A 16,553-nucleotide genomic window follows, 5' to 3' on the forward strand; every position below is an offset into this window, starting at 1 on the left:
GCGCATGCGGACCACTTTCAGGCTGTTTGCAGATCACAGGGGGATCACATACAAGTCGCATATATTTGGCGGTAAGAATGACCACGCAAAAGAAAAAAAACATCGGATATGTGTCGCGTAGCCCAGAGTTTTTTGTTATTATTTTTAGTGGATTCCCTCCACCTTGGTATTTGGTTGAGCTCCTGTTTGTAGATATCGATGATGTTTTCGACCAGCAGATTCCTCTGCAGGCCGTAGACGCCGTGGCGATCCAGCACCACGTCATGTCTGCAGGTCGGACAGCGGAAACGGCCGCTGTTCACAAGCATCGTGGTTCTGGCGTGGAACAAAGATGGCTGCACATAGAAAACAAAAATAAATAAATAAAATGATGCTGAAATGTTTGGTCAAGAAATTAATACAGGCTGCTGTTTGTAAAACTTAATAATCGGGGTTATTTCGCCGATTGTTGAAAAAACTAATTAATAAATGGCACCATTTCAAACTATTTAGTTAGCAACCTTCAGCTTACCAAATAAGCTCAGGGCTACTTAGCTGGGAGCTAAATATGAAGCTCAAAACTAATTATTTAGTTAGCAAGTTGTTAACTAAATGTTTAGCTAGTAACTAAATATTTAATTAGCAAGCTAAATAGTTAGTCTACTCACTAAATATTTAGTTAAACTAAAGTTCCAAACTACATATTTAGTTCACAAAATAAATTCAGAGTTGCTTACTTCATAGCTAAATATTTAGTTAGCAAGGTAAATATTTTGTTTCAAACTAAACATTTAGTTTTCATTGGAGTTAACTATTTATTTTACCAACTAAATAATCCCCTTGTAATTGAATATTTAGGTTACAAACTAAGTAATCTGTATAGTTTAACATTTATTTACAGACTAAATAGTTAATTTATAATTAAATATTTAGCTTTGTAACTATATACTCAGCTTACAAACTAAACTCTTAGTTTCAAATTAAGGGTTTAGTTCGAATCACTGTGTTTACTTCTGTTTCCAATAAGTTTGAAGGAAGATTTTAATCCAGTTTACTAACTAAATACTTAGTCTGGAATTAAATATCTATTAACAAACTAAGAAAAATAAGTTTGTCATTAAATATTTAGTTTACAAATGAAGTAATTAGTGATATGTTAAAAACATAATAATTTGATCAGAGTTAAATGCTTAGCTTTCAAACTATATATAAACTGACTTCTTACTTCTGCTTCCAGTAAGTTTCAAGAGACACTTGAAAGTTCAGAAACTAAATATTTAGTTTGTAAACTGCATATTTAGTGTTTTAATTAAATATTAAGATTGAAACTGCGACAAATATGACTGAAAAACTAACTTGTTTTCTTTCTTCTCCTGTTTTGCAGTAAACATTGAGGTTGGATTCATTTTGGGTTCCAGGAATTCACATAGTCGGAACAACAGCGGCTCATCCAGGTGACGGCAGCTGGTTCTCCTGCTGCCATCACACCAGTTCATACCAGTTAACCACCATCATGTCCCAGTTTAGACTCAGATAATCCAAACACACCCTGAATGTGTGTGTGTTATTCCTGCTATGCGGCGCAGAAACAGCGGCATGTCTGACCTGATAAAGCTCGTTGGCGCATTTCCTGCACAGGTTGTGTTGGCACGGCAGGATGACGACCGGCTTGCTGAAGATGTCGGCGCAGATCGGACACATCAGCTGCTTCTCCAGCGACGCCAGCGCCGCCTCGCGCTCCGCGCCCTGGCTGCTCTGGAGGCAGCTCAGGTCGGCCGACAGAGACATGGCAACCGGCTGCTGAGGACAGGAAGTTCAGCTTATTGGTCGTCAATCAGAGCAGCACATGAAGAATCTACCAAACCTTCTCTCTTTTGGTTGATTTGCAGAAATGCTCTCTGAGAAGTCAGTAAAATTACTCAAAAAAAGTACACAATATCACCATGTTGTTCATTAATTTATTAACATCACAGTTTCAAACTAAATATTTAGTTTACAAACTAAATATTTTGCTACGATTTAAATATTTACATACAAATATTTATTTAGGAATCTAAGGTTAATATTTAGTTAATAAAATATTTAGAATACCAACTAAATATTTAGTTAGCAAACTATATATTCAGTTTACAAACTAAGTATTTAGCTACAAACTAAATAGATATCAAGTTACATAATTAGTTTGAAGCTAAATATCCAATTTAAAGCTAAACATTTAGTTAGCAAGTTAAATATTTAGTTTCAAGCTCAATATTTAACAACGTATATATTTAGTTTAGCAACTAAATATTTAGCTCCGATTAAAATGTTAAGCTCCAATTTAAATATTTAGCTTGCTAACTAAATATTTTTTTTGCAAGTTAAATATTTAACAAGCAAACTAAATGTTTAGTTTTAAGCAAAATATACAGCTTTGTAGCTGAATATTTAGTTTGAAACTATATATTTATCTTGATAACTAAATAATTAGTTTGATGCTAAATATTTAGCTTGCTATGTAAATGTTAATTTGAATCTAAATATTTTGACCTACATATTTGGCCTAGTAGCTAAATACTTTGTGAATATTTGGTTTACTAACTAAATATCTAGTTGAGCAACTAAACATTTAGCACTAAGTTGTTTAGCAAATTAAATATTTAGATTTTCAACTACATATTTTAATTTCTAGTTAAATATTTAGCTTGAACTGGTGAATTTATAAATAACATGACTTGAATTTTCTTGTAAAGCTAAATAACCTAAATTATTGCTGTTAGTTTTCGTAACACCGGGTTGTGTTCCTTACAGTTTGATAAAGTCAGAAGTTACATAAATCAAACAGGATGAAAACATTAAAAGGAGAGAAAGGTGGGCCTACATTTTAACTTTTCATTCTTGTTTTTGTTGCACTTTTGCGAAAGCAGTTGGACTTTAAATAGCCGGCCGCCACCTAAAGGTGAAGCTCGACGGAGATCTTTTTGCTTCTGCAGGTTAGTGGGTCACTCTCAGTTGTGATGCCGCCCAGAATAGACGGAGCAAAAGTTCAACGAGGGCCGGCGCCGTCAGCGTGAAACCAAACGGAGAGAGAAACCTGCCCGGTTCCTACCTGAGCCCGGCTCTGAGCCCAGTTCCTACCTGAGCCCGGTTCTCTTCCTGGGTCCGGTTCTTCCTCACCGGTTCGTCCTCCTCTCCCTCCACAGCTTTGCTGCTCAGCCGCAGCCTGTTCAGGACCGCAGCAGCAGCAGAACCAGGATGCACACTGGGGTTCGGACTGGTGTGTGTTGGAGTCAGGTTTCAGCTCCACACACACACACACACACACCCCATATGAGGAGACGGCTGGTATGTGGACAGATTAAGACCCTGCCATGCTGTGCTCCGTCTTCTGTTACACCCTTAACGTCCTGCGAAAAGGTGCTAAATGTGAATTATCATATTTGCCAAACCAAACGGCTGATTTTGCAATAAGTGAAACGTATTTATGTTAAAGTTTTGCAGAAGAAATAACACTCTTCAAATTAATGCAAAAAATTAATTTTTCTGGTGTTGACATGAACAAAAGGGAAAACAGCGGCAGCATCGATAAAATAAAAGGAGTTAATTTCTGTCCAAAAGCTCAAATCTTTAGTCCAAGAAATGTTCAAAAAACCTGCTTCAAAAGTCAATTTGCTAGCAATTTTTTTCTGGAAAATTTCTGAAATTTTTCAAGAAAAGGTTCGACTTTCACTCCATCCATCCATCTTCTAACACCCTTGTCCCTTAGTGGGCTTGGGAGGGCTGCTGATCTCCAGCTAACATTCCAGGCGAGAGACTTTCACTCTATGAAATTCACAAGTTTTTTCTAGAAAACTGAGCTTAATCTCAAAATCTGAAATTTTTCTAGCAAATTTTTTACTTTTTTTTTAATCTCAGAAAATTACAGAATCTTTAGAACAAATTTCTGGAATTAGTCTCCACATTTCTTTCCCTTTTATTTATAGTCATTAATAAAACACACAGTGAGGAATTCAAGCATCAGAGCTGTTTATTTTCCAACAGAACATCGGACACTTCATGTATTTTCTCCATACATCTCCGGCCGACAGGTAAAAACACGAGTCCATGCTAAAAACAGAAAAGCCTCCACCTATCTACAAGCTGCGCTGTGTATGTACAGCAGGGCTAACACTCTAAACATCCGCTTCACACACCGGCTAAAAATCAAACGCCACAGAGAGAATAAATTAAACAAAAACGCTGCTGGATTATTTTCTGTCGATGTTTTGAACGATGAAGGTGTCAGGATTCGCTCCAGAGCAGCGAAACCTGCAGATTCCCTGAAACACTCGCAGATTTATGTGATTTTAGCAGAGCAGTTTCTCATGATATGCATGAATTCATGATGAGGAGGTGATGCGATGTACGGCGGCCTATTAGGGACATTATAGATATGAAAAAGGAGGAAATTTCTGCCAAAAAAAAACAATTGTGAGAAAAAACCTTGGAAATATCTCAGTTTCTAAAGTAAATTTTTTTAAACATTTGTTTCAGTTTTTCATACCAAATTTCTGAGATTATTCACAAAATTTCAGAGTTTTTTCCAAAACAATTTCCGACATGTTTTTATTTCAACAAAATTTGAACTTAATCTCAAAATTTTTGTTTTATTCTAGTAAATTTTTGACTTCTCAAACTGAAATTTCCAAGTTTCTTTTAGCATTCCTGAAACTAATCTCAAAATTTATTTTTTTCTAGCAACTTTTAAACTTTTCAAACTGATAAATGTTCTAATTTTTTTTTTAATTCTCAGATTAATCTGAAAATTTTGGGGATCTTTCGAGCAAATTTTTCAACTTTTCAAACACAGAAGTTTAAAAATAAATTCTCCAAAATTCCAGATTAATCTAAAAATTTATTTATTCTAGCAACTTTTTGACATTTCAAACTCTTGTAATTTTTTAGATAAATTTCAGTTTTTTCTAGCAAATTTTTTGACTTTTCAATTTTAAACTTTTTTTTGCTAGAAAATTTCAGTTTTTTGTTTTTTTCTTGCAGAAATTTTCTCGTCTTTTTTGTTATTCTACTTATCCTGCCCCTAACACGCTGCGGTAGCAGTGGGCTACAGAACAGAATCAAAGTGAAAAAATACCCGGTTTTATAGAACTGATTCGGTTTGCGTAAAGGTTTATGTAGGATAAATAAATCTCCCTTAATGAGATTGATTGTTGTAAACTGCTTTTCTACGAAAACACAATTAAATAAGACTTTGGATATCAGTATCATCCCTTCATGAACAACATAAACAAGGAAAACAAAAACAAGGAGAAAGCAAATACAGATGCAGACAAGAAAACAAACAAAAATACAGTCAAATCTACAGTAACTTTACACAACATGTACAGCATTTTTACCATTTCACAAAACAAAAACTAAAAAAACAGGGTCAAATCAGTGTATAAATTCGCACCGATGGCCACTAGGGGGCGCTTGTTTACTGTTCTAGAGCTATTTTACAATAACAAAGAGGCCGGTTGAAACCAGCAGAGTTTCTGTGGCCTCTGTTTTCAACACTGAACAAGCCTTCATATGAGGAAGAAAAAGAAATGGAGAAGAGGAAGAATCAGATGTGATCAGACAGAAAACCCAAATCAAAATGGTTCTTAAATCTGATGGGAATGACATAATCCCATAACTAAACTGGAAAGTTTCCATAATTTGTTTTTGTAGATTCAGGAAGAATAATCTGGCATTCAAAGTAATGCTGGTGATTATACAGACATTAAATTATTATTAATTATTCAAATTAGCTGGAATAATTTCCCATCTTCAAAGAAAACCACGTTTTTAAATAAAACTGTTAAACGTTATTGCATAAAGTTAGATATTTCATCTCTATTAAAGTAGTTTTTTTAAGGGAAAAATTCAATTTTTACAGCTGATTTTGTTCTGATGGGTCATGGCTGATATAATTAAAGCTACTGGAACAAATGATTAATTTGCTACTGTCCCTATTCTTCCTCTAACTTCATACCTGAAGGTTTAAAAAACACGGAGCGCTCACGTCTACTTTCATCTGCAGGATGAGGTTGAAAAAGAGAGGAAGTGGAAAACTGGCAGGGATGTGAGTGTGTGTGTGTGTGTATGAGCTGCTGTTAGGGCTGGGTTGCATCTTTACACACAGTGGAGACAAAATCTGAAGCTTTTCTCTGTTAAAATATCCCGATCTGCTGAGAAACATCAGAGCGGCTCGGAAACTAATGCTGGATTTCCTAAATATCCTTTCAGATCCGGCTTTTATTTAGTTTTAATTTAAAATTTAAATAAAAATGTCAGTTTTTCTGAGCACATTCTGTTAGTGTGAAGAAAATAAAAAGGTGCAGTTCAGAAAGGCAGCATTCAGTCTCTGTTAAACATATTTAAGATTTAGTTAACATAATTTACTCAAATATAAAGTCCAGCATTTTAGAGCCAGAATGATTAATCGATAATTGAATATTCGTCAACTGAGTAATGGATTAATCGTTAGGAAGTATACAGTGTAGCTGGAACAGCTGATGACCATGGTTGGCTGACACAATTAATCAAATTAATCAATCGATTATAGCAATAATCTATTTTAGAAATCAACTAAGCGTTAAATGGAGCAACACCCTCTCCAGATTATGATGATAGCAAAGGCAATAAATCAAATTAATCACCATTAATCAATTATTGGATTAATGTAGTAATCGCTGAATTGCAGAAAGACTCAAAAAAAGGCCAAGAGCTGAAAGAGCAACACACTCAAACGGTACAAAAAAACACGTGGTGCAGAAAATAAACGTTTTCAAAACGCTGTTGAGCAACTAGACACGGTCAACTTTTGGCAACTTTTAGGGTTGATTTGGCAAAATTTTGCCAGTCCATTTTTTAAAGTATTCTATATTCCAAACAAATTTATTAATTTCAACTGCAGTTTAATTTTTAATGCCACAAAAATGTGATATTTTAACAGAGATTTGAACACAAAGCTCAAAGCAACACAACTGAAACTGAAACAGCGGCAAAAGTTTGGCCAAAAAGCTTCAGCGTCTTTAGGAAGACGAGGGAGTGGGTTAGAGTTGGTGCAGCTAAATCCACCCGACACTGATGTGTAGGACAAATATTAATGATATCCCAGCCCTAGCAGCCTCTTTCTGCTGTGTGTGTGTGTGTGTGTGTCTAGTAGGAGTCGGTTTTGTAGCTTTGGTGCGCTTCAGAGGTGAGCTGGGTGGTTTCTGTGGCCGATGACGGCTGCATGACGATGGGATCGCTGCCGTCTAAAAGGAAAACAGAAACAAGAAAAACGTCAACGATTCAAAAAGAATCAGAGTTTATTTGTTATTTGATTAATTTTTATGTTATTTTGTGTTGTTTATGTTGAATGTGCTGATAACAGGAAGAGCAGATGCAGCGAAATGCAACTAATGGAGAAAGAAAGAAGGAAAAAAATAAAAAGAAAGGAAGAAACAAGATAAAGAAAATGAAAAGATAAAAAGAAAGTAAAAAGGGAAAGAAAAGAAAGCTTAGAGGAGGAGCTGCGCCTCAAAGGCGGGGCTAAATCCACCTAGCCATTTTACACAGCTGCATGGTTGCCATGGAGACTAAATAAAATAACCGAAACAACACTCCAGGTATAAAATGGATGTAAATGACAAATCCGGTGACGTAATTTGAGATACTTAGAAACAAATTCTGACTCGTGAAAATGTAATTGAAGATATCTTGAATTATTAACCATACTATTCAGAAACTAACTGCAGATATCTTAAATTACCATTCAGGACAGATGTCCAGAATGTGATCACGGACATTCAGAGGAAACAGATTTTATGGTAAGACGGCTTGCCGTAGCGTCCCGGTCCTCACCTCTCTCGTCTGCAGTCATCTGGGCCTCCAGGTCCTCAGGGGACACGTAGAACTCGGGCTCCTGGTCCATCGGCGGCCGGGGTTTACATTTACCGCAGCAGCAGTTACAGCAGCAGCACAGGCAACAGCAGCAGTAGCAACCTGTTGCCAGGCAACAGAAGGCGAACAAAGCCTGGGGGGGCAAAGGTCACAAGGACACAATGTGAGAAATCACAACTTATGTCCATCCAAAGCGCTGTTTTTAAAGCCACAAACAAATCCCCAGAAAATCCCCAAAATAATCAGTCAGTTAGAAATAACAAATATTCATCACACTGAAACAATCCAAACAATTGTGTTAAAATAAATGACCTTTAAAGACTTAATTTGAGAAAAGAAAGTTACAAAACAAATCTCAAAAAATGTTCTTGCTACGTTTTCTGACATTTAGCAAATATAAATAATTTTTGAAATTTAAGTTTAGATTTAACTTTGGACAGAAAGGAAAAAAGTCTATTACCTGTAAATGATGCTTTCTAAATGTAGGCTTTTAATCAAGCGTTAAACTGCAATTCCTTACAAAACTGTGCAGTTTGAATATAAAGTACTTTTAAAGAGTTTCAAGCACTTCCCAAACCTTGAAACATCTAATAAAAATTCAAGCATTTTCAAGCACTTTCAGGACCATTTTCAAGGATTCAAAGCCTCCATACAAACCCTGGATATCGTGATTGGGAGGAAAGCGAGTAAAAGAGGCTGGAAAAGTGTTCAGGTTCTCCTCATCTACAATAAAAAACAAACTGCAGTGGGTCACCTTGGCCCACCAGCTGGACAGAACGAAGTAGGTGTTGACGTTCTCCTCTCCGAACTGCTCCGCCACGTAGAGGCCCAGGGAGCCGTACTTGTCGTAGATGTTCTTCTTGGTGGGATCCACCAGGATGGAGTGAGCGTTGTTTATTTCTTTAAACTTTTCAGCCGCGTCCGGGTTGTCCGGGTTTTTGTCGGGGTGAAACTTCAGCGCCAGTTTTCTGCGAGTTAAAAAAATGAAGAAACACATCAGATTTCTGATTCAGGCTGCTTTCACACCTGATAGTTTGGTAGAATCAGTTTGATTGGTGACCAAATTTGTTACATTTTCAGCTGCTGCAGCTCGCTTTCCCACTGCACCAAGTCAAATGACACAAACCCAACCTGTTCCCCTCCTGGCCTGTGGGGGCGCTGCACCAAGAGGAAACGGCTGCACATAAAGGAAACGGCACAAAAACCTCGGAAGACACCAAGCGCAGCTTTCTACAAAAATGGAGTAGCATCACATTTTAGCAGTTGTTCGATTTTCCTTGTCTTTGCTAATGATCATAGTAATTTCTCCTGCTAATGCTAGGCTAACGAGTTTGTTTTGCTTGTATTTACCCAGAAAGCCCTGCGGTCCACTTCCTGCTTTTGGAACGGACTCCAGTCTACTTGGAGTTTACATATGGATTCAAACCAAACCAGAGTTCACTTCAACTGAACCCAAACCGAGGTTAGTCGGCGGACTGGAGTTTGCTCTTTTTGGCCCGGTTGTGCATTCTCACCTCCACAAAAGAACCAGACTTTCTACACAAATGGACTGGTACCAAAGGATTGGCACCTTTATCCCAAACAAGATAAATTATTTTTGTTTTGTTTGGCATTTTAACCAGACCTAGGAACAAGAGTCTCACTTTTTATTCATGGCAGAATTGGAAGGAGGCCTAACTGGGTCAGGATGCTCCAGTATTGGTACCAAACATGCCTTCTCCTCTCCTTAACCTTGCATTTAATAAGAATCCCTATGATGTCTCAGGGTTTGTTGCACCACTTCACATGAGTAATGTTCCCCTGTTTGTTTCTGAAATCCCTCTCATAGTCTCCTAATGATGGGACAAAAGGCTGGATGGTTTAGAGAGCATAGGGCTGCACAGTGGCGCAGTTGGTAGAGCTGTCGCCTTGCAGCAAGAAGGTTCTGGGTTCGATTCCCGGCCCCGGTCTTTCTGCATGGAGTTTGCATGTTCTCCCTGTGCATGCGTGGGTTTTCTCCGGGTTCTCCGGTTTCCTCCCACAGTCCAAAAACATGACTGTCAGGTTAATTGGCCTTTCCAAATTGCCCCTAGGTGTGTGTGTGTGTGTGTGTGTGTGTGTGTGTGCATGGTTGTTTGTCCTGTGTGTCTCTGTGTTGCCCTGCGACAGACTGGCGACCTGTCCAGGGTGTACCCCGCCTCTCGCCCGGAACGTGAGCTGGAGATAGGCACCAGCACCCCTCCCGACCCCACTGAGGGACAAGGGTGAAGGAAAATGGATGGTTTAGAAAGCCTGTCTTACAGCTCCCTGCCTCCCTCTAGTGGTAGAAAACATCACAGCAACAGAGGGATTTCCTTCCCCTGTTTGTTGACATTATTGCACACCTGTAACATTTCTTGATGTCCTCTGTTGTGGCGTTCTTGTCGACTCCGAGGACAACGTAGAGCGATTCCCCTGAAGTGGACAGAGTCCTCTGCCGCTGGTGGTCCATGGCCGCTCTGTTGCTCTCTTCTTCCCTTCTCACTCAGCTTCTCCCTTAAATAGGCAAAAACAAACAGTGGAGGACACATTCAATTTAAAAAATCATATTAAAATATTGAAGGCTGCTGCAGACAGCTACAGAATATCAGCATGCAACCCACCCTGATTTATCCTGCAACTCAGGATAAATAATTAATAAACATCAGAAATATTGATTACTTTGACGATAAATAGGATGGAGAGATCTGCATATTCTTCACCTCAGGCTTTATTAATACAATATTAGAAATATATTAAAAGATACAAATAAACAATTAAATTCCTTTTCTAATGAAGAAAGTAAATGTATTCTTGCCTAAAACTGAACAACAGCGTTACTTTAGTGAACACTTGCTTATTTGTACCAAAAGATGCAAAATACCTCAAACATCAACATCTGAAAAGACTTATGAATAATTAATCTAATTAATTGGATAGCAAAAGGTGCGTAATACACTTTTTTCTTTTTTTTTTCTTTTTTTTACAGAATTTGAACGATTTGAATCTAACACTGCCACATGGGGAGTTCTGGGTAAAACATATTTACAAAGTTTTTCTTTTTCCATCTTAAATACAAAATGTCTTTATTTTCTTGAAAAGCTTTGGGTTACTGATCTCAGTGTGTTGTTCTCTAGCAAATGTTTCTTTTTTTGAGTCTGTTCACTCCAGTTAACAATTAATCAATTACTACATTTGTAGATTATTATTTGTGATCATCTTTGAAAAGCAGAAGTGGAGCCTCCTGCACAATGGACAAGAATGCAGCAAGTGGTTTCTGGATGGTAAGTCAACAACAAAACACTTGTCCTTTCCAGCAACCATTGTTCGGTGCATAAATCCAGTTGACCCAACATTCTGGAGTTCTGCTGGGGTTGCTAGGCAACGGCAGGATTTTTTTGGAAACGACTCATTTCCAGACAATGAAAGAAACATCAACTTAGTGCCAAAAGAACAGCTGGGTGTTTTTTTAAACTCTTAGTCTTTAGAAGCTGTTGAGACCCAAAAATGTGCAAAATGTGAATTTTATATAAAAATGTCCCCTTTAAAACAAAGAAAAATCTGAAGAAAAACCAAAACCTGTATTCAGATGGAGTCAGAGAGAACTGAACAAGAACCAGCCATCCTCTGAGGAGTCCGTCGTGACGCCATATGGTCAGTACTGAATTGGCCGCCATGCACTTCTTGTGTTACTTCTGGAGATTAACCAGAAGTAACACAATTCTCCGCCCTTCCTTGGCCAGGATTACCCAATGAGGACAATTCATCAGGAGCGGCGGGATTACCGGCACACTGACACCGTTCTGGTGTGTGTGAACGATCACGTCTGACCCGCTCAGGACGCTTCACACAGCGGCCAATCACATTTCACCTGGCCAACGTTTGTCTGTAACTGGGAGACTTTCTACAAACTTTTTACGTCTTAACGCAACTCATTTTCACAGACGGATTAAAATAAAGAAATAAGGGAAACATGTACATATGTTTGAATAAACGGGGAGGTTAAAAAGGTTCAAGTTTGGTTCAGTACGGTTGCAATAATAAATTAAAACTACCTCATTAATTCCCCTTTGTCTGATTTATCGTTTTTCTTTTCCTACCAAAAGCTGAATGGTAAAAGTCTTCAGTCTGGTGCTTTGGTCTAAATAATTTACTTCATAATTCATTTTGTTTGTTGTTTCTCTTGTTTTGTTTATTTATTTTGGATGTTTAAAACGTCTTCCAGGTCCAGTGTTAAATGTTCATTAGGATTTAAAGTTTATTTAGAATCAGCAAAGAGACCTCATTGTTATAACCAACATAAAGTAAACACAGCTGCTGTAAACACACAGCAAACTAAACGTCCGCTCTGATTCTGAGCTCCAACTGATCCGTTTCACCTGCAGCTCAAACTGAAAACCAGCATAAAACTGAGGACTGAAGTGTTTTGAAATGCAGAATCAACACAGATAAAAAGATAGTTGGGTTCCTTTCCGAGCTCATCTAACCTCAGTTTCTGCTTTCAACTGAAGATGACGCAGAATGACTTTCTGTTTGGCTCCTCAGAGATGACAACGAATAAAACGCTGCTACAAAATGATGCAATCAGCAACGATCCATTAGTTTAAAGCAGCACTGAATAGTAAATCAATAATATCATGATAAACACAAGATCAATTTCAATAGGTAATACATCTAATGGAATATCCAATATCTTCACCTTCCTAAAGTAATGGCCTAAGTCATTTATTGCTCACAGGGAATTAAAGTCTGGTGAACTCAACTGACTCACTGTTCTTCGGTTACCTAGCAACGACCTGCTGGGTAACTCCTGGTTACCTAGCAACAGCTTGCTGAATAACTTGTGGAGTTTCATGTTTTGCCACTGAGCCTCATAACAGCTTAAAAATAAAATATAACATGGAGTGAAAACAGGATAAAACAGAACACAGGAAAGGTCACACCACTAGTTTGATAGAATTTCAGGTATTTAAAACAAAAGGCTAATCAATAATTATCAATAATAATGTCCAAAGTGCAGCCTTTGAATTCATTTTGGTGACCAATAATTTAAGAATGGCACGAATTTAGCCATCCAACATTTTTGTAAATTCTTTTAGGATAAAATTTAACGTGGTAAGTTTACTAGAGATGCACAGATATGAAAACTTGGGCCAATATTAATTTTGCTGTTAATGCCAATAATGGTATTTATCGATATTATAAATATTTCTCTGCACATCTCCACACCTTTGAAAAAAAACCCAAAAAAACCTGACCAGAAACAGACAGCAACAAGATGAAAACAATTATCAGTTGGTCATATTAGCCCAGTTTCACTTATCGGACAGATATGGATATGTTAAAAAATTACTAATATCGGCAGACACCGATGGTAGTGCCGATATATCGTGCATCTCTAAAGTTTATATCTTCTTAAGCGGAAAATGTTAAGTTAAACACAAAGAATTTTTCCTTAGTTAGGCCTTATTTTTATATTTAATAATAAGTCGTGCCACTGCCATTCAAACGCAGACTTTGGTAGACCCATCCATTTCACTTGGTAAATAAGTGTATACATTTATGTGAACGTTGTATTTATTGTTTTGTAATTATATTTTTGTGTTGTTAAACGGGGAATAAATACTTTCAGTTTGGGTATTTTGGTCACCACTGGCTTAACATATTATTAATCAGCCATTACTTAAGTAAACTGGTGATTACATTTGAAGCAAAACTAATTTAATTTAAAAGTTCCAATTAATTTAAAATTAAGAGTGCCAGCAAAGCACTTCGTGTTTGACACAGAGATTCATCCTCCGTTGGCTATAAACGGCCAGTCCAATTCATTAGCGGATGGTGAATCGGCACTCTGTCAGCATTCACTCGTTGGTTTTCTTAATGGATGCAGACACGCCAACAGCGCAGCACAAAGGAGGAATGATCTCTACTAAAGCAACCTGGAATGACTGCATATGGATTTACCTTTGTAACCTATTATTCATGAAGACCGCAGGGGAATTTTACTGAATTCATTTTTAGATCCATGTAAGATCAGCTCAAAGTTTAGACTTTTAGGATTCTATGTTAGAGGGTTTTTTTGTACTTATTGGAGTGTAATAGTATACATTTTATACTATTATGCTTCTTTTAGGTTTGTGTCATTGAGGTTCTGAATTGTTGTGAGATTTTATTATTCCTGATTCTTTATATTACCAATATTTGTTCAGTTTTGTTTTATAAATGGCTGTAAAACTGAAATGAACTATTAGAGCGACTATTTAGAGCTGCTCTTGGTTTCCTTCTGTCTTTTATTGCAGCATTTACAATGTCAAGTTACAGTTTTTATTGCTGACAGTCGGAAGCTGTTGTTAAACCTCACCCAGGTTCATGTCAGCTGCATGTGACTGATTGGCTTTAACTTTCAGTTTTCACACTCTGGCGACACTTCCTTCGGATCCTACTGGGATATAAACCAGTTTCTAACTAGCTGAGGCCATATTTGTACATATGATTTTTGCTTTTTTCTAATAAATTACAAGTTGCAACTAAAGAAACATAATTGCACATTCATTTTGGACTTTAAAATATCTAAAAGGAACTAGGGCTGAAACGATTAATCGGACTGATTGTGATTAATCAATTATTGTAACAATCATCTGCTAAGTTAGTAATTAAATAATCATTAATCCGAACACAGAACAACCATTTGCTAAAAGAACCATACAGTCAGAGCAACAATTAAGCCAAAACTATAAAAATATTTACATTTTGCATTTAAGATGAAAAGACACTGTCTGTAAACACGTTCTACCACATGTTCTATTTTTGTAAATAAATATCTGATGAAGCACTTATTGGTGTCCAATTTTTAATCAATTTATTATAAAAAGTAACAGATTACACTGCACCCATTAGTTAAGGTAACAACGCCTTAGAATAGCAAAAAATGTTAATAATCAAGCAAAGGAACGTTATGCTATAATGTATGGAGTAAAAGGATTATTTTGTTATTAAAAAATTAACTGACTCATTTCTTCATTTGAAATTTTTTATGTATTTCTAAGACTAATGTGGTTACATTAAAAATAAGCAGAATGTGTCAAATTTTTTTATCTGATTAATTGATTAATCGTCAGAATATTTGATAACTCAAATAATCGTTATCTGCTGCTAGCTGTTTAACTTCAATGTATTTTTTTTTAAAAAAACCTTTAATTAGGACTGTGTTTGGATGAAAAAGAATCCTAAAAAACAAACAATAAAATCTAAAAAACAAAATGTCAAACACTTCCGTTATTTACTCACATGTTCTTGTTCCTCTTAAAAGTGAAATCGAATATTAAAAAGGTGTTTTAAACTCACATACAGGGAAATTTGAACTGCAAGAACTGCACAAAAAATGTACCACGGGTTCCTTAATAGAATCAAATAGAAAATGAAGGGATTACAAGACAACAACTCCCTTGCCTAAACTCATCAAAGAGAACATGATGTTGGTTATATTTATAGATTCAAAATGGTGGGATGTTGTTTTGATGCATTTTATTAGTCACTTATTCCCATTTATGTCTGATTGGTGAATTTCCAGTGACTGCTACTGAGGGAATAAAGTGTATGTTACATATAACTTATTTTTTTAGCTAATCTGAATATCCTGGATAGCGAAATCTTCCAAAGATAGGAAAATATCTGCAAATCTAAATGAATAATTGGCTTTTAAAAAGTTTTTATTTTAATTCGTGAATTATTTCGATCATGAATTCAAACATAATGCGTTAGAAACAAAGTCAGTGACGTCTCCTTCTGCTCTGTAACAGCTGAAAAGGCAAAACATAAAAATAAAAGCCATATTTATCCATCAGCCTAAATGCACCTGTCTCTCCTAACGTTTCAAACACAGACGTCAGCTGAGACATCAAAAGCGCAGAATGTAAATCCAGATTTATCTCCCAACTACTACAGGTTACTACAAGAACTAAACCTGTCATAGTGGAAGCAGCGGTATTCCGAATTGTAGTTATAACTTAACTGAGCAAAGATTTGAGAAGCGAACCAAAAACAGGTTCGTGGTTAAAGCGGATAATCTCCAAGCACCGCATCAAACGAAAGCAACCAGCATCCATGTTTGTTAACAGGGGTGTTTAGCTAGTCCATATCCTTGCCTACATTTAGCACTTTGCTCGCTAACTAATCCAAGGGCAGCAAAGCTGGCTAATGTTAGCCCCTTGGGCTAACTCTGTGCGTTTCTTACCTCTTTCTTTCCAACCGGAGTGATTTGGCTGTTGTTATTTTCCTTTTTGAACGAAGCCAACTTGGAGTTTTATTGTTCTCGCATCTCAGTTTTCGCTTCGCTCTCTGCCGCTAAAGCATTCCAAGACAAGGCAGCAGCAGAAAGTACCGCCGAGCTAACGGCTACACCGGGTGGGAGCGACCTGTCAGTCCGTGACAGCGATCCCTAGGAAAACTCCTCCCACATTATGGCAAGCCGTTAGCATCAACAATAATCCGTAAATCCGAAGTTTTGATATTTCAAGTTAGACTTTTTTTGTGTGTGTATTCCTTTTTTATTTATTCAACGTTATGAATGTAAGTCCACGTCAACATAAATCCAAGATAAAAAAAACAACAAAAAACGATAAATGTGCTGTAAAATTGAGGAATTTTGAGGTAAGAAAAGCTCACTTTCTGTGAGAATAAATCTGCTCATT

General features: G+C 36.9%; 2 protein-coding genes across 2 annotated transcripts in view; both read right to left on the reverse strand.

Annotated features, from left to right (window-relative positions):
* trim101 (tripartite motif containing 101) overlaps positions 1-3,273 on the reverse strand; it is an 11,136-nt gene extending 7,863 nt beyond the window's left edge. The window contains exons 1-3 of the mRNA XM_015010772.2: positions 3,097-3,273; positions 1,585-1,776; positions 163-335 (exon numbers count right to left, since the gene is read on the reverse strand). Of these exons, the coding sequence (XP_014866258.2) occupies positions 163-335; positions 1,585-1,767 (356 nt within the window). The 5' untranslated portion in view covers positions 1,768-1,776; positions 3,097-3,273. The remainder of the gene's footprint in view (positions 1-162; positions 336-1,584; positions 1,777-3,096) is intronic.
* A 694-nt stretch (positions 3,274-3,967) lies between these two features.
* dnajc5ab (DnaJ (Hsp40) homolog, subfamily C, member 5ab) lies at positions 3,968-16,310 on the reverse strand. The gene is made up of 5 exons (XM_014975813.2): positions 16,097-16,310; positions 10,230-10,380; positions 8,621-8,834; positions 7,828-7,999; positions 3,968-7,238 (listed from the first exon to the last, which is right to left on the reverse strand). The coding sequence occupies exons 2-5, from the start codon at positions 10,334-10,336 to the stop codon at positions 7,141-7,143; spliced, it is 591 nt and encodes a 196-aa protein (XP_014831299.1). The 5' UTR covers positions 10,337-10,380; positions 16,097-16,310; the 3' UTR covers positions 3,968-7,140.
* Between the last annotated feature and the right edge of the window lie 243 nt (positions 16,311-16,553).

Source organism: Poecilia mexicana, unplaced genomic scaffold, assembly GCF_051168715.1.
Source record: "Poecilia mexicana isolate PSO_F unplaced genomic scaffold, ASM5116871v1 scaffold_2, whole genome shotgun sequence".
NCBI classification, from domain to species: Eukaryota; Metazoa; Chordata; class Actinopteri; order Cyprinodontiformes; family Poeciliidae; genus Poecilia; species Poecilia mexicana.

What these genes read in the sequence shown, in the direction of transcription:
- dnajc5ab (XM_014975813.2), bottom strand. Translation starts at nt 10,336, where the DNA reads ATGGACCACCAGCGGCAGAGGACTCTGTCCACTTCAGGGGAATCGCTC. An exon ending in GACATCAAGAAATGTTACAG is followed by an intron (nt 8,835 to 10,229) that starts GTGTGCAATAAT and finishes TTTAACTCGCAG; the next exon opens with AAAACTGGCGCTGAAGTTTC. An exon ending in TGTCCAGCTGGTGGGCCAAG is followed by an intron (nt 8,000 to 8,620) that starts GTGACCCACTGC and finishes TTGCCCCCCCAG; the next exon opens with GCTTTGTTCGCCTTCTGTTG.